Raw genomic sequence first — 25,246 nt, forward strand, 5'->3', positions numbered from 1 at the left:
CATTTGGCCCATCGTGTCTGTGCCGGCTCTTTGAAAAGAGCTATCGAAATCAGTCCCAGTCCCCCGCTCTCTCCATAGCCCTGCAAGTTTGTCCTCCCCAAATAATTATTATTCATTTAATAATGCCTTGAAAATACTTGGAGGAAGTCTTGTACAAGTTCGGGGAGCGGAGTCTTTATACCACCCAAAATGTCGTTTACTATCGTACCAGTATTTTCAAGGCGTTATTCAAATTAAGACCGTCTCTTCAGATTTAAACGTTTTGATACATGTCTGCAGTTTTAATTCCCTCAGACTTGGTATCTGCACACAAAGCAAGCTTACAAGAGTTGCTCTTGATGTAAAGCGCATCTGACACATTTGGATTAGGTGGTAAGGGAAAGGGCAATGCCTTGGGAATGACAACAGCAAAATTATATTTGTAAAGCACCTTTCATGTTGGGAGGACGTTCCAAGGCGCTGGACAGACTGAGTTACGTACCCGAACGGGGGGGTCGGAGAGGGTGGAAGGCATGGGGGAAGCAGGGAGATTGAAAGCACAGTCGAAGAGGAGAGTCTTCAGATGGGTCTTGAAGGTGGCAAGGGCAGGGGCGAGGCAGAGGGACTGCGGGATGGAGTTCCAGAGGGTGGGAGCAGATAGCGGAAGGCCCGCCCGCCAGTAGAGGGGCGAGCGAGGCGGGGGACGTGAAGCAGGCCGGAGCTGAGCAGAGGGAGCAAGCAGGATAGTAGGGGGTTAGGAGGTCGCAGAGGTAGGTGGGAGCAAGACCGTGGAGCGCTTTGAAGGTGAGGACCAGGATCTTGAACTGTATCCTCTGTGTGATGGGAAGCCAGTGGAGTTGGGCAAGGATGGAGGTGATAGGGTCGTGGAGCCTAGTGCGGGAGAGGACACGGACTGCAGAGTTCTGGATGATTCTCAGCCTGTGGAGGGAGGAATTGGGGAGGCCGACAAGCAGTGAGTTTGCATAGAGTAGGCAACAGGTCTCCCGATTGCTTTCCCTCTTGCCTGCAGGGAATCGTCCCTCAATAACCCTGCCAAAATCAGGCACTCTGTATTTAGGGAGTAATGGGGCAAATCCGTGTCCTACAACTTCATGGCACAATGCACAGGTTCAGAAACATGCTACGCCACCATGACGTCAGAGGAAAGCAGAGTTCTGGATAATCAGCAGCCTGTGGAGGGAGGAGTTGGGGAGGCTGACAACCAATGCATCTGCATAGTCGAGCCTTGATGTAATGAAAGCGTGTGAGGGTTTTGCTGGCCTGTGGTGTGAGACAGGGACAGAGCCGGGTGATGTTGCGGAGGTGGGGGAAGGCAGAGCGGGTCATGGCACGGAAATGGGTTAGAAAGGATAGTTGAGGGTCAAACAAGACCCCCAGGTACCGGACTGGCTCAGTGAGGTGGAGTGTGTAACCATGGATGGTGATGCTGTCAGCGCCTGGGGTTAGGAGGCTCTGACGGGAGCTAAATCAGGAGAGCCTCTGTCTTGCTGACAGTGCTTGTTGGGAACGTTGGTAAACTATGAATTTTTGTGGAGATTTATACCATTAGAGTTGCATATGGAGTAAATGTGGAATCTTCACAGCATGTCCATGGTATACACAATTAAATTAAATTTATTTGTGTATCTTGAAAGTTTATTTAGTGTTTCTCATTTCTTCTCATCCCTCCCCTTTGTGTATTCATCTTGAACATGGCTGTTCTGATGTGTCTCTCCATTATGAAAGGCCTACTTGGAGGTGAGCCAATACCTGAGGTGGGAGAGGATGCAGCTGCTACTGCTACCTTACAAAGTGGAATAACGGATGAAGAACGAGAAGAGCTGACAAATGAGCTTGCCAAGGTAATGATCAGCAATAAAAATTGACATCAGTCATTGTGGGATTTTGGTATACAAGCTGAGGATAAGTGACGTGACTCAAGTATATAGCAATCCATGTTTCTCAACTTTGCACGTGCTGATCTTTCTTTGTAGTTCATGTAAGATGGTGCCATTGACCCTTGAAATACTGTCATGTTGGGAACCTTTACTATTATGTGCTTAGGTGAAATGAACTGGTAAGGCAAAGAATTGGAGCACTAATGTATTTTGTAAAAGTAGTGGTATAACCCAGGATTAGATTTCTTTCTGTTGCTCTCTACCCACACTGCATTCTAGTTTGTTTGGGGGAGTTGCTATGTGGCTGCTTATCTCCTCCCCACTGAGAGAATGACTATAGAGCAGAATCCCCAGGTTGCTTGTTGGAAGCCTGGGAGCAAGTTAACAATTGGTGATATGTGGAATGGGAACTAGGAAAAAAATAGGCATTTATTCCTTGTATTCACACTTAAAGTCCTGTAGTTCAGTGGTTAGAGCACTCGCCTTGCAAGCGAGATACCTGGGTTCAATTCCAGGCAGAGCGAAACCTTGGGCAAGTTTCCTTACTCCACACGGCTAATGATAATCCCTTCAAAACAAAACAATAATAAATTGGTAATTTTCAATCCACGACTGTTTGTGGGACCCTGTTGTGCGCAATTGGCTGCCGCGTTTCGCCCACAAATATATGGTCAATTCACTTTACAGTCTGTTCTGTGAAGCACTTTGAGACGTCAAAGACATTAAAAGCGTTATATCAAATGCAAGGATTATTATTGTTAAAGAAATTTGCTTACTCCACACGTCTCTGTTTACCTAGCAGTAAGTAGGAACCCAGTTGTTAGTCGATTGGTGGATCACTTTCCAGGGGCAATAAACCCTCCAAAACAAAATAATAATTTGGTCACTCATTCCACAACTATTTGTGGAACACTGCTGTGCACAATTGGCTGCCACGTTTCGCCCACAAGATACACAGTCCATTCACTTTATAATATATTAGCCGCCACGGTCAGCCAGCATGGCCACCAGGTGGAACTGCAGTGTGTATGTGCATACGCAGGTGTTCTGTGATGCATGATGCCACAGCACTACTTTGACTTGGCAGCCACCAGGTGTAACTGCAGTGAAAAATGCAAAACTGAAAATAACTCAGATGATAGGAGATGCCCGAAAACAAATATGCCTATGACACTCCCAGATTCAAGACCTTTCTGATGAAGTATAAATCATGTCTGCATAATCGGGCATTGAGGTCCTTCTTGAAGTGCAGACAGACATTGTCGTATTGTCGTTTTATTAATATAGAAGATGATAGATTCTGAAGCACTTTAAGACATCTCAACGTCACAGAAAGATGCTGCATAAAATGCAAGGATTATTCCTTATTAAATAAGGATATCGATAATAGGTAGTATACTTTGAACCTGTAATTGACACAGCAAATACCTTGCAAAACCACATATTGTACCATGGGTTGTAAAATTTTATGGTATCAAGTAAGAATTACCAGAAAATAAATTTCAGTAAAAGATAAATGTAACTGTTCATAATCCTTTATAGTGAAATAATTTGCTCTTTGAATTGCTACATAAGTCTGCAATACAAGCTTTGTGCCTGATAGCAATTGTACAGTGCTTGTTCTTTTGACAAAGTGTATGGCATTGTTAGCTTGAGAATGGGAAAATGACTGCTCCTACTCCGTCAAATCAGTCTTCAGTGTTAACCTCCATATTAGTGTAGATTTGTACAAAGGAGAAAGTATTGATAATGGTAGAAAATTTGAACTCTTGCTAACTGAAACCTAATTTTTTGACCTCTTAGGTGGAGGAGGAGATACAGACCCTTTCTCAAGTGCTTGCTGCAAAGGAGAAACATGTTGCTGAGCTAAAGAAGAAGCTGGGAATGACTCCATTAAATGAATTTAGACAGAATTTGTCACGAAGTTGGTTAGATGTACAATCTTCCACAGCGTAAGTATGAGTAACTATAAGTATTACACAGATCGTAAGAAAGCAGACTTGTAGTTAGAAAGGGATGGGTAAATTTTTTTGGCTGTTAAAGAGCACATCCTATAAATATACAGCAGATTCTTACATTAGCAAACCGGCAAATGCTTAATATGCGACATCCCAACATTTTTCAGTGTGTTTAGGGTTAACATTTGTGTGTACCTCAATACAGTATGGTCGGATTATGAAAGGCTGTTTTAACTTTCATTTGTTTTCTCGTTTCTCCCCATCAACTCTTTCATAATTGGGCTCGCACTATTTTGATATTTCAGATGTTGGTGTTTGATGGTCTTTGAGAGCAGTTCCCTGTTTATTCTAAGGTTATGTGTTGCAGAAAAAATAAGGGTTTCTTGTGGTAAAGTATGGCCCAGTTATTCAGACTAGATTCATGCTAAAGCGAGTTTGCTGAATAGAGGTGTCCTGCGGATCTACTGTTGCTGGAAGCATGGTATGTTTCCAGCGTAGATCACCAAATTCCTACGCACTACAACCTCCAAAGACCGCATTACAAAGAGCAGTTACAGCTGACCAGATGTATGTATGCTTTTCCCCCCACAAACCTGTATGCAGTTTCAAATTGTTTTGGGATCTTAAAAGCTGTGTAATAATTGGCTTGCCCTGTAGCACAGCATATGCATTTACAGGAGAATGAAAGGAAGTGCACACGATACGTCATCCTATCTTGCTGGGAAACTTGTCTAAATCAAGCTTGCTTTTCTAAAATTGCTAGGCTGGGTGGTAAGAATTTCTTAAAAATAAAGATTTCAAGACCATGCGAACATCCTGTGTTTGTGCGTGGGGAAAACTTTTAGGACTCTGAAAATAGTATTTATTTACAATAAATTGTATAATTTAACTTGCACAATTTAATTCAAAAAATTGTTGTTCTGACATTGCATATAATTTTAAACCATCTCAAAACACTTCTTTGTGGCTTTGGCAGTTTCTCACGTGCATGCAAATATGTTCGTAATTTTAATTGTGTATTAGCCTCTTTGAACATATGAGTGGATCTGACTCTTACCTAATGAAGGCTGCACTCTAGTCTGATCCAGACAAGTTTATAAAATTTAATTTGAAATTTACAGGTTCAAGAAGACCTCAGAAACTCTGACTCAGGCTGGACAGAAAGCATCATCTGCTTTTTCTAATTTTGGTTTTGCCATTTCCAGGAAACTGGAAGATGTCAGGTATGTCTTTACAAAAATATATTTTTCGCTGCAGAAGACTAGAACATTTGCATTTACAACTTTTAAAGTCAGGAGTTGTAACCTATAAGACTATTTTGTCTCAATGTTTAAGGTTGTGCTGAATGGTGAAAAGATTTGGTTTTAAATTTTAAAAAAAAAGAGGGGCAGAAACAACATTGATCCTGAATCAATTTTCACAATTGACGAATCTTAAATTTTAAAACAATATGGTATTGTATTTGAATGTTGAATAGGACTGAAATTTTAGGCTATCAAAACTGAATCATCATTCTTTCAGCTTCTGACATTGTACAGAAATGAGACTCAACAAAAAACTTACTTTTGAAAGCATTTGATTTTTATTCTGTATTTACAGTTCATACTATCTGATCCATAATGTTGGATCAATGGATTATAGGACTATTACTGTAGTTTGAACACTGATTAGTGTAAAATTAAAATTGCAATTGCTAATACTTATTCTAAATTCTCAAAGAAAATGTGTTCTTTAATAATTTGTAAAATCTGGATCTTTTGTTTGTCCGCTTGACTTTGCAGCCAGTATCAACAGATAGCACAAACCTTCTATTTGTGCAAATTTTGGTTCTGACTATGAGAATCCAGCAGCAAATAGTACAGATCAAGTTAATTGTGGAAATTTTGATTTTCAATGTGAATACCTGTTTTCTTCTTCTCTTCCTTAACTCCCCACCCCCACCCCAGGAATGTACACATTGCTTACATTGTACTGCATATGTGTATAACTAGACACTATTGAAATGCATTGTTTGAGATGCTTTCCTTTGATGCATTAACCCGAGGTCCCATCTGCCTGTTCAGGTGGATGTTGGCACTATTCAAACAAAAAAAAGGAAGGGAATTTTTCAAGAGTCCTGACCACAATCCTAGATAAAATTGGTCATTCAATTTATGGCTCTTTGTGGGACTTGCTGCTTGCAAATTGACTGCCATGTTTGCCTGCAAAAGTCATTACACCTCACAGTATTCTCTGTAAAACTGAGATTTTCTATAATGTGAAAGACATTATGTAATATGCAAAGGATTAAAGATTTTGTTCCACCTTTTTCTCCCTCTTCCCCCATCATCATGTTTCTGATTTTAACTGTAATACTTTCTTTGTATTTACCTGCCATAGAAGCAAAAAATCAATGTTTTGTGCCATCTTAGATAGTTACCTGTGTCTCAATTGCAAGATGTTTAAAAATTGCATAATTCTTCATTATCTTGTCCATTTTCTGTCACTTGGTCCCACATATTTCTGTTGCTGTAATAGAGTTCACTCCCTGTTTATCCTTATTCTTTATCTAAGCCTTTTTTATTGTTTCCCTTCCATGTGCTATTTCACAAGTTCCATTTCTTTTGTTTTGTACCATTTTGTTTTGATCCTACCCTGGTGAGTTTAATTTTTTTGGTTTAATGGTTTCTTCCCTAGTTATTGCTTTATTCTTCATTGGGATTTTGTGAATCAGTCTGAGCCTCTGCCTTATTAGCTTGAATAGTTGCTTTGCTTGATAGGCTGGAAGCATGGAAACTTTTTGTTTTGGCATACATTATGTTCAGCTGCTTATAACATTATACTTGTGCTCCGATGTCAATGTGCATAACAGGCCATAGACTTAATGTGAGCAGAATGTGGGCCTACGATAAGTGCTCCATTTATGCGTCAATTCTGTTAAGAGTCTTGTAGCTTAGGGTAATTATTTCACTCAAGTTTGAGGTAAAATTAAATTTCATCTGTAAAGAAATCAGCCTCTGGGCAGATTACAGTAGCAATTGTGTTTGCAGTGATGGTTACATAACGTGTGAAAGATGTGATTCAAATCACTCTTAATGAAAATTTTAAACTCCAACATGAAATGCTTGATCACATGAGTATAATCCATGATTGGAGTGTGATCCTGAATAATTGTATATAAATTTTCTTCCTGTTTCCTGGCTTCATGTATTGAATAAGATGACTAAACTCAGAAGTTATTTGTGTTTGGTAGTGTATGATAGATTATTTCAATGTAGACATTAAGACAAGTATAACAATCAAAGCCTTTGGTCAGCATTTTTTGTAATGTTTGTTGTTTAGAAATCTCTGAATAGAAAAGTACCCCTTACCTTTCTTTTAATATAATGTTATCTTTCTATTTGTTTTCCACCACCTACCTATCATTTGTTTTGAAGTGATTGTTGGCTGATACAAAATATAGATTTAATTGATGTTTGTAACCTCATAGAAGTCTGTCATTTCAGTGGTCGGTTTTATAATAATAATCCTTGCATTTGATATAGCGCTTTTCACGTCGGGAGGACGTCCCAAAGCGCTTCACAGAACACACTGTAAAGTGAATTGACTGTATATTTGTGGGCGAACGCGGCAGCCAATTGCGCACAGCAATGTCCCACAAACAGTCGTAGATTGAAAATGACCAATTTATTATTGTTTTTTGTTTTGGAGGGATTATTATTAGGCGTGTGGAGTAAGGAAACTTGCCCAAGGTTTCGCCCTCTGCCTGGAATTGAACTCAGGTCTCTCACTTGCAAAGCGAGTGCTCTAACCACCGAGCTACAGGACTTTTTAGTTATGTGGATTAATGGGGTTGGTCTATGTGTGCTTCATTGCAGTTTGTTTGCTAGATGGTAAGATGGCACTTTAGAATAAGCTGATCCAGAGCTTCCCAGCCTTAGGAATCGTATTATGAAGCTGCTGCATAACTTGTAGGGTCAGTAGGCTTCAGGGTTGTTCCAAGTGCTGACTGTAACAACTGGGATACTGGATGCCACAGGAATTGGGGAGGAAAATAGCTTACAAGACAAAGCTTTGGCAAAGTGACTTGTCCTATACAAGTGGAGTCCTGTAGCTCAGTGGTTAGTGCACCCGTCCCGCAAGTGAGAGACCTGGGTTCAATTCCCGGGCAGGGCGAAACATTGAGCAAGTTTCCTTACTCCACATGCCTCTGTTTACCTAGAAGTAAGTAGGAACCTGCTTGTTGGTCGATTGGTGGTTCACTTTTCTGTAGGTAATAATTCCTTCAAAAAAAATAATAAATTGATTGCTTCAATCCACAACTGTCTGTGGCACACTGCAGTGTGCAATTGGCTGCCATGTTTCGCCCACAAAATATACAGTCAATTCACTTTACAATATATTCTGTGAAGCGCTTTGAGATGTCTCGAAGACGTGATAAGGCGCTATATCAAATAAAAGGATTATTATTGTACAGTGGTAACTGACTTAATTTGATTATTCTTAGAGTTAAAATTTTATAGGGATGATCAAGTTGGCCTCAATTGCTAATGTTTTGCAGTATTGACTCCCAATTAATTCAAATAACTGCAAAAGACAAGGTTAAAAATCGAGCCTGTTGTGGGGAGTGGCAGGGGAGGCATAAACGCCCAACCAGCCTTATAAGGGGTGCAGCTCTTCCACATACATGCAGAAAGACAAAATACGTTGGTGTGGAGGAAACCGAAATGACTGACATCTGGGCCATTAGGTCACCGTGTGCACATGAGCAGGTATTGGCAGCAACCTGCTGACCTGGAAGTCTGTTATTTCAGCATTGTCTGCGCTAGTGTTTTGTCCTTCTGTATGCAACAGAAGCAACATTAGTGTGTTTACGCATTTTGAATATTTTCTGGTAAATTAATGTTCTGGTCCAAACCCCAACTGTGAATTTGTTTTCTAATAAAAAGTTTTTCTTGAAATTTGGTTCTTCAGGCATGCATGTCATGATTTAAGACATTAACTCAGTATATACTGTAATTATGCATCTAAAGTGAGTATTTATGTTCAGTAATGTGAATATAGAGCCTGCAGGGAAAATGTTCAAATTGTAAAGCGGCTAAGGGAAATGGCAGTTTGCCTTACTTTCTTAGACTTTTTTTTCCTCCCCAGCTGATGCATGTAAATGTCAGAATTGGCATCTAAATCCACCAGATTCTGCTTCTTTACATGGGTCACAAGAAAATAAGTGTGATTCTACCAAGAGAATACAATTGAGCATATGTTCCTGGGCCAATAGAAAATTGTGAAAATATTTGCCAAACATTACAGGGCATTTGACAAATTTTGTAGGAAAATTGCAGGGAGTTGATTGATTGACGTACATTTTACTGCCAATCCATATTTGTTTGTTATTGATCAGAACTAAATATGAGGAAATAACACAAATTAGATTATGGCCAAAAAACAATTATTCTTTAGCAAAAACTGGGTGGCCCATTTGGGAGGTCTGAAGGGCCTGGAGATCTGCCAAAAAACAGACACTTGGGACCAGTGTCCTGATTGCAGGGCTACACAAGCTCACCACCTCCTGCCACTCAGGGCCCAGCACCACACACAGACCCAGAGACCCACAGCGAGACACACACGCGCAGACACAGAGAGAGACGCACACCTTCAGAGACGCAAGTGCACACACGTGCACAAACGTACACACAGAGCAGAGACACACTCGCGTAGAGACTTACAAACGCATCTAGAGGAGAGACACACTCGTATGGAGACACTCACAAACAAGCGCATGCATGTCCGGAGCTGCTCCGCCCACAGTAGCATTGGGTAAACAGCTGGCAGCAGTGCAAGAGACCCGGGTGCCAGAAACATAATTTTTTTAGTGTGTTTTTTTAGCGGAGGGCGTTCTTTTATAGTGGATTCCGTGAGGAAATTGCGGCTGCACTTTTCTATTTTCCCAGGTCATTACTAAATTGCTTTGGAAATATAAAAGTGGAAAATATAAAATTGAATGTTTAGTTTACAGATGGCAGAAGTCCCATTCTTGTTTTCTTAACCCAAAGGGAATCACCCTAACATTTAGACAAGTTGAATCCGTTTTTTTGTGCAATAAATAGTTAGGCAGAGAATTGCATACCAGGATTTTAAACTTGGGTCAAAATATTTTTTTTACAGTTTTTTCCTCTGTATTATGTTTCATTAAACTAATTTGTTTTGTTAACAAAAACAGTTCTGATTTTTTAAAAAAAAATTGCATATGTCAATTGTCTTATTATTAAATAAAACTGCTAGTAATGTATCTGCTAGTAATATGTAGTAACTCTTGTGATAAAATAGTTGACTATTTCTGAATATCTGAGCGGTTTGGGCATATACATCACTTTTCTGCAAACGCTGAAGCTTTAGATTATTTGCTTTAAAATAAAATGTTTGCTTTTCTTTATGCTCACAATGGCTTGCTGCAGATTACATGCTTTTTCACATTCTTTTAGGTAAGATCAGCTTTGAAACTTTGAAGTAACATTCAATTAATCTAACTGTAAATAGAAATGTCACTTTAAAAACTCTTTTTAAAAAGGAAGTTTGACATGTTTAGCCATTTAATTGCATTGCCAAGTACATGCTACTTCTTCCTGCTTGTCTGTCTCTAATAAATAAAGATTGTATTTTTTAAACTAACTTCTGCTATTTCCTTAATGCTGGCGGATTAGCATTCATTCGATACGTCATTCAATTAGTATGCCTGTTATGAGGTAATGTATTACAATACATTAAACTGGTTATTATTGCTTTCTTCATTGCGAATGTTCTTGTTTGTTGCTGCCAAACTCCCTATAGTATCGTTTTGTGAATTGAATAATGAGTAAATTAGAATGACCACTCAGTCATCTGGTATTCATGAATTTAAAATTTGTTTAAGGTAGCTACAACAATTTCAGGGAAATTACCAAATGCTTTCTTTACAAATGTATAACCTCTTGCTTATTCAGATGGAATTTAAGGATCCATGGCACCCTTGGAAAAGAGAAGGGATTTTCTCCCCTCTGTCTCTTCAGAGGCAATTAACCTTATGGCTGGTTGTGGGATCTTGCTGGTGCAAATAGTTCCCATATTTACCTTGACTAATTTTCAATATGATGAGGTGCTTCATTGGAATAGTGTAGTGGGATGCATGCTCATGCCTGCATTGCTCCATGAAATCTGTTGCTGATATCAACTGAATTGTTAAATCGAAGATCTTTTTTTCTACCTCCTGCTAGCAGTCTTGACCTGTATTTTAAATTCCTTGGTTCCCCCCCACCCCTGAACATTGGGACACTTGACTGTGACCATCACTCTGCTTCAACTACTATTGGAATTTTGGTACTGAGAATTGTAAAGGTGCTGAGAAATTATTCAGGCAACCATGTTAAGATAGAATACAGTATGGATCCCAAGAAAGCAACTGCCCTAAATTGCAAGAAAATCTGTTAAATAACATAACCAATAATCAAATGGATCAATTTTCTGTTTGAATGGAAGTAATTTACTTAAGTGCATTTTCAGTGGCATGTTTATTCATAGTTTTCTGTTTCATAACTATCTAAATTGTACAGTGCAATGAGTGTTGTATTTGGTTTGTTTTTGTTTTAAGCAATGCATGACAAAATGCTGATGTATTCTTGTGTTGAATATGATCCTGTCTCGTTTGCCTCACCTATAGTGGATTTGATTACCAGCACTGTTGGTAACAGATTCAGCAACAAAACCATTTTTATCTTAACCCTTTTAGTGCTTCATGAAATTGCACGTTAGTGACTTATTTATTTTTTGTTAACTGGGTGGAGTGGAAAAATGTGCCCCCAGTTTTATGTATTCTGTAGACATTTAACTTGTTTTTTTTCTGTTTAGAAATTCTCCTGCTTTCAAATCATTTGAAGAGAGAGTTGAAAACCTAAAGGTAAGAGTCTGTTTATTTTAAATTACACTGTATATATCTGTCTATACTTGGTGGTGGGTGAGGAAAACTTCTACTGTAAACTGGAAACAAAATCTCTTTTAGAAATGCTAAGTTTTAATCTCTAATTTGTCTGCTCATTTCACAAGTCTAACTTTTCTCTATTACAGCTTCATATTCATGTTATGGGAAGGGAATTATCAATTCACTTAACACAGTTATTACTTCACCTCGTTATTTTGAAATGTGAAATATATCTCCTCTCCCCCCCACCCCAGTCATCTAGTGTTTCTATTTTCTTGTCGCACGGACCCTCCGCCCCACAATCGGTGGCCGTGTTTTCAGCCAATATGCCCCGAAACTGAGGAACTGTCTTCCTTATCGCTTCACCTTGCCCCCACTCTCACCATTTTCAGGTTGCGCTTGAAGACCTTCCTCTTCGACTGTGCCTACGGTCACCTTCCCACTGGCTCGGCATTGGGCTCCACCACTGTTAAGCGCTCCGAGACACTGCCCGGCATGAAGGGTGCTATATAAATGCAAGTTGTTGTTGACGACAATAGGCCTGGTTTTCTTAACACATCTCCTAGGTAACCTCTAAAGCGTAGAATTGTTCAGTTTGTGTTGCCTTTCCCTTCACTGTTTCCAGGGGTAAGCATTTTCAACATGAAAAAGTGCCATGAGGTTTGTTGAACTTCAGCTGAGTTTTTTTTAGGTTATTGAACAAAATGCCCATTGACAGTATAATGATTTAATATAAGTCTTGTGGAATCTAATGCAATTTGCGTCCTAATTTTGATGGGTTTGTTATAACATTACAGTAATGGGATTTACATGATTCTATTTAACTCTTTCACATTGTACTGCAGCAATACATTTTATTGCACTCATCACAATTCTGCTCACTTTCTCTTCCCCCTTCCATTTTCTTCCCTTTTCAATTTTCTTTGCAGTTTAAGACCTCTACTAACAAGGACGGAGGAGGTGATTTTGGTGAAGTTCTAAACTCTGCAGCATGTGCAAGTGCCACAGAGACCATCACAGAAGAGAAGGCTTCAGATCAAGAGGCTGATTAAAATGCTGTTTCTTATATTTGGTTATTGTTGGGTATGTTACAACTAAAATCAAGCACATTGTAATCGTTGCAAATAATGGCTCTTCACCCTCCCCGTCAGTTGTGCAAATAGTATGTCACATTCCTGTAATACTGTATATCTTGCATTTATTGGCTCGCAAGTTGTGGTTGGGTTATTTGGTTCACCGAGTTCCCATTTAACTCCTTGCTCCCCTCTGCAATTTTTTTATTTTACATGGAATATTTTTGGTGAGAACAGCCTTCCAAAAAGAGCACAAGGTTTTTAATAACTATTTGACAGCCACAGCCTATTTATTATGCCAAAGAAAACTCCAAACTTGATTAACACCCTTAATATGCGGTTGGGATGAATTAATTTTCACATCCTTCTTTAATGTGATTGATTCTGTCATTATTGGCTTTACAGTGTCGATTCTAATATTGCACAGTGTGCATCTGGTAACCAATGGGCCAAGTCATGGGTCAGCTTAAAAGTCAGTGACTACTGTTTTATTTAAGTTTATTTTAAGAATTACTCTGTGTTGAAAGCACTCAAGTAGTAAGTTTGTGGAAATCTGCTGTTAAGACCTTTTTCACTTTAAATATGACTGGTAGAGTATAGTATTGTAGTAAAACACCATCTGATGTTGTCTTTAGATTTTTTTGATTGGTTCTGTTGCTGTAAAAAATCCCTTCATGTACTTTTAAGAGATGGGGTTGAGTGTTTCCTTGTATAAGGGCTCTTAAGATTTTGTTTGGGATTAGTCTTCAGTTTCCATCAATGGGAAGTGGCTAAATACACACTTTTTGCTTCTCTTTGTTACATGTTCATAGTTTGTAGCAGTTGGGGTTCAGAGTTTTGGGTCTGACTAAAGACCAAGTGAACAGATGGAATTGACTAAAAATGTCATTAATGGATAGTTGGAATATATTTCTGAGGTTCATAAGTTCAATGTTAACCTGGTAAAAATGTGCTTTGTTTACTTGAGTAAACCAGATGAAACACTGTACAATCACAGAACTTGTGTTACTTGGTTTGTTCTGTTGAAGTAACTTTTAATAAACATTGCTGATAATAAAATTGATATTTGAAAATGATTCTCAAGGTTTTGTTCAGATAATTGCAGAAACAAATCTTTTACTGAAACAAGTTATACCCTCTATGCTTAGGGATCAGGGAGGAAGAGAAGATGAACTTAAATTTAATGGTTGATTATAAATTGACAGATCTATTTATAATTAGCTCTTTATTCCACATGACCCAAAACTTTTCTACACTAGAAACAGGACAAGGCCATTGAACCAGTTCTATTTTCATCTAACCACTATTTCTCTATCTTTTTCCCTATACAGTATCTCACTTCCCAAATAGCTCTTGTCACTTAACACCCTGACTTCCAAAAATCTTAATTATATTAATAAACATCCCAATTGCTTCTGCTGGTGGCAGTGGTGTCAAATCTATCATGAAAAGATGTGTAAACTTATTTGTATTTTCTAGTGAAATGTAATAAATACAATACAGTACTAAAATCTCTCTGCTGTCCTGGAGTCATCTGAACGCCTACCCTGTAGGAGTCCTGTAGCTCAGTGGTTAGAGCACTCGCTTTGTAAGCGAGAGACCTGAGTTCAATTCCAGGCAGAGGGCGAAACCTTGGGCAAGTTTCCTTACTCCACACAGAGCCTAATAATAATCCCTCCAAAACAAAAACAATAATAAATTGGTCATTTTCAATCTACGACTGTTTGTGGGACATTGCTGTGCGCAATTGGCTGCCGCGTTTGCCCACAAATATACTGTGTGTTCTGTGAAGCACTTTGGGACGTCCTCCCGAAGTGAAAAGTGCTATATCAAATGCAAGGATTATTATTATTACCCCTCCCGCACTGATATATCCTCACTTTCCTCCACAACTCCCTCTCCTCCACTTTTGATGCTCTTGCCCGTCTCACCTCCCGAACTGCCTCCTCATGAACCTCACTCCCTCAAGGGTCAGGTGTGGGCCGCCGAACGCACCTGGCTCAAGTCTGACCTAACAGTCCACCAGTAGATCTGGCTGGAGCGCATCAAAACGTACCACTCCACCCTCGCCACTGCCAAATTATCCTTCTACTCCATGATCATCTTGGAGGTGAAGAACAAGCCCCAGCTCCTATTTTCCACCACCAACCGGCTCCTCCATCCACCCTCCCACGCCTCACCCAATCTCTCCTTGCGCCAGTGCCTCTGCACCTCAGGCACTGGCAGCATCAGCATCCATGGTTACACACTCCACCTCATCAAGTCAGTGAGGAACCTGGGAGTCTTGTTCGACTCAACTGTCTTTTCAACCCCATATCCGTACCATGACCCCCCTCCCCACCCGCAAGATTGTTGGCTTACGGAGCCTGAAACGGGAGAGGACATGAGGTGCAGAGTTCTGGATGATCTGCAGTTTATGGAGGGAAGAGTTGGGGAGCCAACAAAGGGAGTTTCCATAGTCAAGCCTTGAGGTGACGGATGCGTGTATGAGAGCTTCAGCGGCCTGAGGGGTGAAGCAGTGGCGGAGTCAAGCAATGTTGCGGCGGTGGGGGAAGGCAGAGGGGGTCATGGTACGGATATGGGGTTGAAACCCCATCCTCAGAGCATAGAATTGAAAATCCTTGTCCTCACTTTCAAGGCCCTTCACAGCCTTGCCCCCTCCTACATCTCTGACCTGCTGACCTCCCATCAACCTGTCTGCTCCCTTTGCTCAGTGGGCTCTGGCCTACTCCATGTCTCCCGTCCAACCCACCCTGCCATCGGCGGCCGGGCTTTCAGCATCTCTGCCCTCACTCTTTGGAACTCCATGCCACAAACAATTTACCTTGCTCCCTCCCTTGCCTCCTTCAAGGCGTTACTCAAGACCTTTTTGACCGTAGTCATGCCTTGAGGTGCGTAACCCATCTGCCGGACGAGGTGGAGGATGTGAAGCAGGCCAGAGCCTGCTGAGTGATGGAGTGGGCAGGATGGTACGTGATTAAGAGGTTGCAGAGACAAGGGGGAGCAAGGCCATGGAGGGCTTTGAAGGTGAGGACCGGAATCTTGAACTGTGTGATGGGAAACCAGTGGAGTTGGGCAAGGATGGGGGTGATAGGATCGTGAAGCCCAGTGTGGGAGAGGACACGGGCTGCAGAGTTCTGGATGATCTGCAGCCTGTGGAGGGAGGAGTTGGGGAGGCCGACAAGCAATGAGTTTGCATTGTCAAGCCTCGATATAATGAATGCTTGTATGAGAGTTTTGGTGGCTTGTGGTGTGAGACAGTGGCGGAGCCGGGTGACGTTCCGGAGGTGGGGCAAGGCAGAGCAGATCATGGTGCAGATGTGGGGTAGAAAAGATAGTTGAGGGTCAAAAAGACCCCAAGGTTGTGGACTGGCTTAGCAAGGTAGAGTGTGCAATCCTGGATGGTGATGCCTGAGGTGAGGAGGTGCTGACGGGAGCCAATTAGGAGAGTCTCGGTCAATATTTCTGAATTGTGTCCAGGAGAGAGGATCACAAGTGAGGGAGAGGCACACATTGAACAAGTGACATTTGTTGGATGGCAATGACTATTTCTTCGGATATTTTTTTTCAACTAGAGGTTGCGCGAGCGAATCAACAACATCAATTTGCATCGCCGCTGGCTCAGGATTGGGTCCCAGAGCGCTTGACAGTGGCAGAGGACGAACGCAGAGCCGGGGGATGGTGACTAGACACGGACGAAGAGGAAGGTCTTCAGGTGTGACCTAAGGAGGGTGGGGGGGAGCACGGCAGAGGCATAGAGTTCCAGAGTTTCGGGGAGCAGTGGCTAATAACGTGGCCACCAACGGTGGAACGGAGGGTAAGGATCCAGTGGAGAGCTGATACCTGAAGGGCCACAGGGGTAGGCAGACTGGACATGGCTCCCCAACTTGTTCTGAGAACCCAGTGACCAGCCTCTGGCTGTGGCTGAGCAGGATATTGCTATGCTGACTGCCGCCTGCGGGGGGCGCTGCGGCCGCGGTGAAAGCGGCTGGTGGTGGCGGCGCTGTTGCTATGGTGACTCCGGCCAGTGGTTGCTATGGTGACTCCGGCCTGTGGGGGGCGCTCTCCCGGGGGTTGGCAGCTCCCGGGCCGGCGTCTGGGCGTCATGGCGGCGGCGTGGAGGCACTGGGGCCGGGCGGCGCTGTGGAGGAGGCCGGGCCTGGGCCTGGGCCGGAGTCAGGGACTCGCGCTGCGGGCGGCCGGTGTGCAGAGCGGTGACCGGGGCGGGGAGAGCCAGGACCGGGACCAGGACCGGGACCAGCGCAGCGGCTTCGCTGTGGCCTTCGAACTGCACTCGGACCTGCAGAGACAGGGAGAGGGGCCGGCGGCCGGCAGCGAGGTGAGAGGAACTCGGTCACCCCCCCCCCCCCCCACAGCCAGAGCATTCCCCCCCCCCCCCCCCCCCCACAGCCAGAGCATTCACCCCCCCCCACAGCCAGAGCATTCACCCCCCCCCCCACAGCCAGAGCATTCACCCCCCCCCACAGCCAGAGCATTCACCCCCCCCACAGCCAGAGCATTCCCCCCCCCCCCACACAGCCAGAGCATTCACCCCCCCCCCCCACCCCCCCCACACAGCCAGAGCATTCACCCCCCCCCCCCCCCACACAGCCAGAGCATTCACCCCCCCACACAGCCAGAGCATTCACCCCCCCACCCCCCCCCACAGCCAGAGCATTCACTCCCCCCCCCACAGCCAGAGCATTCACCCCCCCCCCACAGCCAGAGCATTCACCCCCCCCCACAGCCAGAGCATTCACCCCCCCCCCCCCCACAAGCCAGAGCATTCACCCCCCCCCCCACAGCCAGAGCATTCACCCCCCCCACAGCCAGAGCATTTCACCCCCCCCCCCACAGCCAGAGCATTCACCCCCCCACAGCCAGAGCATTCACCCCCCCCCCCCACACAGCCAGAGCATTCACCCCCCCCCCACACAGCCAGAGCATTCACCCCCCCCCCCACAGCCAGAGCATTCACCCCCCCCCCCCACAGCCAGAGCATTCACCCCCCCCCCCAGCCATTCACCCCCCCCCCCCCAGCCAGAGCATTCACCCCCCCACAGCCAGAGCATTCACCCCCCCCACACAGCCAGAGCATTCACCCCCCCCCACACAGCCAGAGCATTCAACCCCCCCCACACAGCCAGAGCATTCACCCCCCCCCCACAGCCAGAGCATTCACCCCCCCCCCGCCATTCCCCCCCCCCACAGCCAGAGCATTCCCCCCCCCACAGCCAGAGCATTCACCCCCCACAGCCAGAGCATTCACCCCCCCCCCACAGCCAGAGCATTCACCCCCCCCCCACAGCCAGAGCATTCCCCCCCCCACAGCCAGAGCATTCACCCCCCCCAGCCATTCACCCCCCCCCCAGCCAGAGCATTCCCCCCCCACCCACCCCCAGCCAGAGCATTCACCCCCCCCCCAGCCAGAGCATTCACACACACCCCCCCACCCCCCCCAGCCAGAGCATTCGCACCCCCCCCCCACAGCCAGAGCATTCACATGCCCGTCCCCTCCCCAACCTGTCCATTGATAGCTCCATCGCTTACAATTGTAAAATCTTTGCAAAAAGGAGACAATGTTTTTGTCATGTATGTATTAAAGGGAAAAAAGGTAGGTTTTTTATTGAAACAATACTGTGTACAGTGTTTCTAAACTGAACTTCCCTGTAATAATCACCTGGATTGTGAAAATCTCCTTAGTTATTTGGTCAGTAGTGATGTAGGTTAGGAGGAGAAGCTAGTTCCAGGGTGGCTCCATTTAGTTTAACCAACAGCAACTTAATAATAATAATAATTCTTGCATTTGATATAGCGCTTTTCTCGACGTCTTTAAGCGCTTCACAGAACAGACTGTAAAGTGAATTGACTGTATATTTGTGGGCGAACGCGGCAGCCAATTGCGCACAGCAATGTCCCACAAACAGTCGTGGATTGAAAATGACCAATTTATTATTGTTTTTTGTTTTGGAGGGATTATTATTAGGCTCTGTGTGGAGTAAGGAAACTTACCCAAGGTTTCGCCCTGTCTGGAATTGAACCCAGGTGTCTCGCTTGTAAAGTGAGTGCTCTAACCACTGAGCTACAGAACTCAACTTGCATTTATATAGCGCCCCTCACATAGAGTAACAACCCAGCGTGCTTGGCAGTGGTGGAGCATGATGCCGAGCCGGGGGGAGGTGACCAGTCCAAGAGGAAGGTCTTCAGGCATCAATAATAATCCCTCCAAAAAACAAAACAATAATAAATTGGTCATATTCAATCCACGACTGTTTGTGGGACACTGCTGAGCACAATTGGCTGCCGCATTTCATATGGGAGTTGGTAGTTGAGAGGGAGGTGGGAGTAATCGGGGAAAAGGATTATAGGGAGGGAGGAGTGGTAGGGGCCACGGTGGAAGAAGCAGGTGGTTAGATGATCTGGGGTTGCCGAGGGGAGCGTAGGGGAGGAGGATGCAGCCAAGCTGATATATTTTCAAAGTTTGACACAAAGAAGTCTAGGACCTCATTGCATTTGGAACCTGCATAGACCTGGAGCCAATCTTAACGCAACTGATCCCAGGAAAATGTAGTGTAACCAAAGATTATACAGTGAGATTCACTAAAACCCCAACTAACTAATACAGTGAGCTGAAATTTCCTGTTTTTTTTAATCAATGCTGGCTTTTTTCAGTGTCGAAAAATGCTGGTACCGGCATTGTAATTGTTTGAATACATCACACTGGTACTTGGCAACCTCCACTGGCTCCCTATCGTAGAACAGAACGACTTCAAGATCCTCACACTCGTCTACAAATCTCTTCATGCCCTGGCCCCCCCCTACCTCACCAACCTTCTTACTCCCTACTCTGCCACCTCCGCTCAGCTGTCTTTGGTCTTCTGCTCATCCCTTGTCCGCTTCACTCCACCATTGATGGCTCTGCATTCAGCCACTATGCTCCGGAAACTTTGAAACTCTCTCCCTCAATCCCACCGCCTTGCCTCTTCCTCCCTATTTTCAGATCACACCTGGTATTTCCTCTTTGACCTGCTTACAGTCGTCTCTTCCCCTTCCACGGCTCGGCATCAGGCTCTGCCACTTTTAAGTGCTGGACGTTACCCTGAGTGAGGAGCACTATATATATATAGTTTTTGTTGACATCCTGTTTGTGAATTACAAGATTCAAAAATAGCTAATTAGAAATTCTGAAAATGATTAAAACTGTTAAGCTCATGAACAAAATAGTTAATATTTACAAACCAGGACTTGCAACTTTTTAAATCAAATTAATTTTGTGAATATCACAAATTAGACTCCAAAGTCTAGTTTAATGCATTTTCCAGATTATTTCCAGGTTGATCCAAAGCACCGGCGTAGGTTAAGATAACGGAGATGCAGCTGGTTCCCCTCATGATCATGGCAGAGCTGAGGAGACAGAGCTGGTCCTGACAATCCTGATTTTGTTGTCTTGCTGTTTAAACATAATCCGCATGGTGGTGTACTTGACCAAGGATGGGAGGGAAAGTTGTAAATTGGGCTGAGATTTGCAATGAAGAGCTATTATTGTCTAAACAACAGGGGGTGCCTCAAGCGCTACACTACATAATCTTGTTCAATTTCCATTGTGAATTTAAATACAGTATTTTGAATTAAATGTTTAGCATTACATGGAGCAGGCTGGCTGTGTTCTCTCATTAAAGTATTCCCGTGTTTTGCTGAACATTTACACTAAACAGCCCCATTTTGAATGTAAGATGAAGCAGTTATTTGATTTTCTCTCACACAGCCCCCCACCCTTTTTGATTTTATATTTTGAAGCCAATGGCACACATTGATTACAGCATCGGGCCTAAGATAGTGCTAGCTGTTCCATTCACTGGAGCTAATCCGGTAGTTTAACCTCAATTTCCTGCGGTTTCCCTTCTTTTCCTCTTCAAATGGTTATCCAATTTCCTTTTTATATCTAAATGTATAAGTATTGATGCTGTCCAAGAACGGGATTGAGAAGCTACTTAGTCAATTTTCATGTGGTTTTCAGACAAGCACATGTCCAGCAGAATTACTGGACATTGAACAATACCCCACCCCATAGCCTTGAAGTTCTAGGCCCACACAGATTCCTCAGATGACATAGCAACATGTATTGCCAAACAGAAATTGAACTCATGGAGACCCTCCCAAATTTCACGTTACATTTATAGATTGAGACTTTGGGTAATGTTACGTTACAGCTGTTAATATTAGGGTATTTGGATTATATTCAGTTAATCTGAATGGATATTTTCTAATATGAATGTGTTGTAGCACAATAGCGACTGTGTTCAGACTTCATTACCATTTCAGAACCATTACAATAAAACCGACATTCTCCACCCTAAACTCATCTTGTAACAAATGAATACCTGGTTTTATGTTAGCACCTTTTCTTTTTCAGTAAATCCACCCCACTAGGAATTGGGGAGAGTGCTATCAATTTGTGTGTCTCGAGCCTCCTAAGGTTGATTGCAAAATCAAAGCTTCGCAGCATTCAGGATCCTCCATGCATTGAAACGCCTCTACAGCTTCGCCCCATCCTACCTCTGCCTTGACTTACCTGTTTGATCAAGCTTTTGGTTATTGTTTTCCTCCCCCCGTCCACTTTCAGCTCTTTTACCCCGCCCCCACCGCTCTCCCCAACATGGGTGGTCAGCTAGCTGTGTAAAGTGCTTTGGGATGTCCTTGAGAAATGTATGAATGTAAATTGTAATTGTATGTGAAGTAGATGAGTGAAGGAATTTGTCTGACCAATTGAATTATCCCCCAAACATCTTTAATTTTGAGTGATTTCATACAGATGGATAACCTAATGTACAATAATATTTTTAGATCAGTGAGATTTACATTCATGCCTATGAATCTTAAGACTGTTGTGGTAAAGTGAGCAATGTTAATGCTTGGATATTTAGGAATATGTTCATACCATGTCTGACTGTCAGTTAGGCATGTAATTCAATTTCCTATATTGTCCCATTTATGGAACAGTTCTGGAAGTGAAGGTTTTTAATGCTTTAGTAACCTGCAGAGTTTGTAAAACATAGAAATTAAGATAAATAACTGTGCTTCCTTGTTCAAAGTTTATTAAAGTACTCATTAAATTGTAGAAGGTATAATCCTCAGTTGATTAAGCACCAGACTAGTGACTGGAAGGTTCTGTGTTAACTCAGCCCTTCACCCTTTCGAGGTTGATAAAATAAGTACCATGTCAACAGCTATACAGGGGGTGGGGGAGAAGGCAGAACAGGATCTCCCTGAAATTGGGGTGGCTCCAAAGAGACATGTCTGGAAAAGCCAGGAAAGACTGCAGTGATCCAAAACAAACTGGAGATACAGTCGTGTACTGAACTCTGCAACTATAATTCTTAACGGGTAAGACAGGCCTAGCTGGACAAATGTAATTGGAAAGTGTAATTTTAGCAATAAAAATAAATGTGCTATAACATTTATTCCAGTTGTTGAATTTACTGTTATTTTCCATTCTAATTAATTATTATAATCAGATATGAGAGAATTAGGTGAGGCAGATTTCAAATTTATATCGATGAGGATTCAACTCCATTATAAAGTGTAATTTTCAATTGATATTATAAAATTGCTAAAATGTTTTAGTTCTTTAATTCTGTCCAGTATTGAAGAAGCTACTTGAAAATACTTATGCATTTCCTTCTTTGCTTCCTTTATTGAAAAATATATTTTCTAATCCTTAACTGTACCAGAAACATTAATTCAACTCTGATCCGAAGATACTTAATTGGGTGTGTGCATCAGTTTGAATTCTGCTCTTTGTGAGACGATAGTCATGGCTTTGTCATATGATGGCCATCCTATTTTTAAAAAAACATTTGGAGAAGTTGAACTTGTTTATAAGTTGAGCTTGTTGTTTTTTGTCCAAGATTTATTCATTTAATTTTTCATGGTTTATTTTTATCAATTTTCGAGTGTTTATAAATTGGGGATTTTTCGGGGATTTCATTACTGAATGGAGGTGGTTGCGTGAACAGTTTTAATGGTAGTTCTTTTTAATTCACCGGGTAACTTGACACATGCAGAAATCAATCACCATACTTAAGTTTAAAAAAACAGAGAATCTACATTGCTTTTGTTTTGGAAAGCACACACCCTCTCCAAAGAGCAGTGATGACCAACCTTTGTGATCAGCCAACAAAATAAACTTTGTTTTGTTTCTTGACTTATGCCATAAATCGAGAAGTATTCAATCAACAAAAAACTGAAAACATACTACTAATCGATCATGAATTTATCTAGCTAGACTCCTGCAAATCATCAGGGGGGGAGGGGCGAGGGGAACTGCTTCGTGACAGCCCCTTGGGTCACCGGTTGACTACCACTGCCCGAGAGGGATACACCCTGCTATGTCTACCTTGTAGATGTAAGTTATCAATCACTAAGTATCTCAGATCGTGTATTGAGGTGCTATTACAATCCAATACAAAATTACATTTGTATAACGCCTTTCATGTCGGGGGGACGTCCCAAGACGCAGGACAGTCAGGGATTTGGACATGAGGTTCCTAATCGGGAGGGTGGAGGGTAGGAGGATGGCCAAAGGCGCGGTTGAAGAGGAGGGTTTTGAGATGCGCCTTGAAGGAGGCAAGAGAGGGAACGAGGCGAAGGGAATGTGGGATGGAGTTCCAAAGGGTAGGGGCAGAAAGGCTAAAGGCCCGACCGCCAAAAGTGGGGCATGGCGGGCGGGGGTGTGGAGCAGGTCACAAACTGCTGAACGGAAGGAGCAGACAAGTTGATATGGGCGTTTAACAGCTAAAACCATGCAGCTTATCACTGCAACCACTGTCGAGCTTCTTGCAACTTGTCCAACTCAGACCACCCTGCCTGTTAGGGCTTTGGTTTGCAGGGTTAAATAGGTGTTGAATGGAAAGCATCACAACCCCCATTATGGACCAGGAGGGAGTTAAAAGATTGTGACATGGTTAGGGGTTCTGGTGACTTCACTCTTGTGGTGTATACATGATGCCTAATAGTGTTTACATAATGTTTTGTACTCATATTGAGTTCTCTGGGAAATCCTGGCCATCCCAGAAGCTCAGAGCTTCTTTTAAAGAGCAGGGGGAACGAGTGCTGTATCTCTGTGCACTCCACTCTATGGACATTTCTTGGAAATCTGGAAAAATTAATGCAAATAGAAACAGATGGTCGATGTAAAAAAGAGTGCTAGTCCCTCTGCCCCACCATCGGAGGTCACGCTTTCAGCCACTCGGCCTCAAAACTCTTGAACACTCTCCCTCAATCCCTCTGCCTTGCCCCCTCTTTCAAGTCCCGCCTGAAAACGTTCCTCTTCGACCGTGCTTACGGCCACCTCCCCCCAGCTCATAGTCAGGCTGTTTGGCGCTCTGAGATGCCTCCCTGCGTGGAGGGCGCTATATAGGTACAAGTTGTTGTTGTAGAACATAAGTAAGTTGCATCAATAATGTAAATATATAGGTTGAAATCATTTCTATGATATTAAAACTATGATTTTTCATGTGGCGAGTTCCTAGCCTAGAAGCATATTGTACTGTAGTTTTCTAAGGATTGAGAGTATGGTTTAAAGGTTCTTTTACATACATTTTTAATATAAGAGAAGAAAATTTCTATTGAGTTTTCTAGCCCGAATTCCTCAAGTAACATTGGTCATTCATTACATGGCTGTTTGTGGGACATTGATGTATGCAAATTGGCTACTGCGTACACTTAAGTACACAGTCACTACACTTTACAGTATATTCTGTGAATTGCTTTGAGACAGCCTTAACTTGAAAAGCGTTATATCAAATTCAAGCATTATTATTATTACAGAACTAAAAGATTCAGATCAATCCCGAGATAATACTTCTGAAATACATTCTCAGTAATTCACCCCCAACCAGTGCTTGTTTTCTTGTTGAATATATGCTTCCTCTGCAAGCATGGGAAATGCTAAGATAAAAATGTTGTTAATCTTGGATTTTTCTTCTTGAAAACATTAGAATCTTGGGAGCTGATTGCCTTTGTGTCCATGGAGAACCCCTTCTTTTTGCATCACAACAACAAAATTACATTTGTATAGCGCCTTTCTCGTTGGGATATAACGTCCCAAGGACGTGTCCTAACGCTGGACAATCAGTGTTTTGGACCCAAGATGGGGGTCTGCATTGGGGAGAGTGGAAGGCAGCAAGGAAGGAGGGGGATCAAAGGCATGGTTGAAAAGGAGGGTTTTGAGACGGGTCTTGAAGCAGGCAAGGGAAAGGGCAAGACGGAGTGACTGCGGGATGGAGTTCCAGAGGGTGGGGTCAGAGTATCTGAAGGCCCGTCCGCCCACCAATAGTGGTGCGGGCGAGGTGGCGGACGTGGGGGACATGAAGCAGGCTGGAGCTCGCTGAGTGGAGGGAGTGGGCA

The 25,246-nt window shown here is 43.0% G+C and overlaps 1 protein-coding gene across 6 annotated transcripts in view; it reads left to right on the forward strand.

Annotated features, from left to right (window-relative positions):
* Positions 1-25,246, forward strand: part of tpd52 (tumor protein D52) — a 94,768-nt gene that overhangs the window by 21,174 nt on the left and 48,348 nt on the right. For 3 of the 6 annotated variants that reach the window (XM_042346905.1, XM_042346907.1, XM_042346903.1), the window contains 5 exons: positions 1,726-1,841; positions 3,681-3,829; positions 4,957-5,058; positions 11,696-11,744; positions 12,695-13,906. In XM_042346905.1, the coding sequence (XP_042202839.1) occupies positions 1,726-1,841; positions 3,681-3,829; positions 4,957-5,058; positions 11,696-11,744; positions 12,695-12,817 (539 nt within the window). In that variant the 3' untranslated portion in view covers positions 12,818-13,906. Of the gene's footprint in view, positions 1-1,725; positions 1,842-3,680; positions 3,830-4,956; positions 5,059-10,269; positions 10,297-10,515; positions 10,558-11,695; positions 11,745-12,694; positions 17,178-25,246 lie in introns of those variants that run through there. The other 3 variants (XM_042346904.1, XM_042346902.1, XM_042346906.1) reach the window with 2 other exon arrangements.

This window comes from Callorhinchus milii, unplaced genomic scaffold (assembly GCF_018977255.1).
Source record: "Callorhinchus milii isolate IMCB2004 unplaced genomic scaffold, IMCB_Cmil_1.0 Scaffold2, whole genome shotgun sequence".
Taxonomy (NCBI): Eukaryota; Metazoa; Chordata; class Chondrichthyes; order Chimaeriformes; family Callorhinchidae; genus Callorhinchus; species Callorhinchus milii.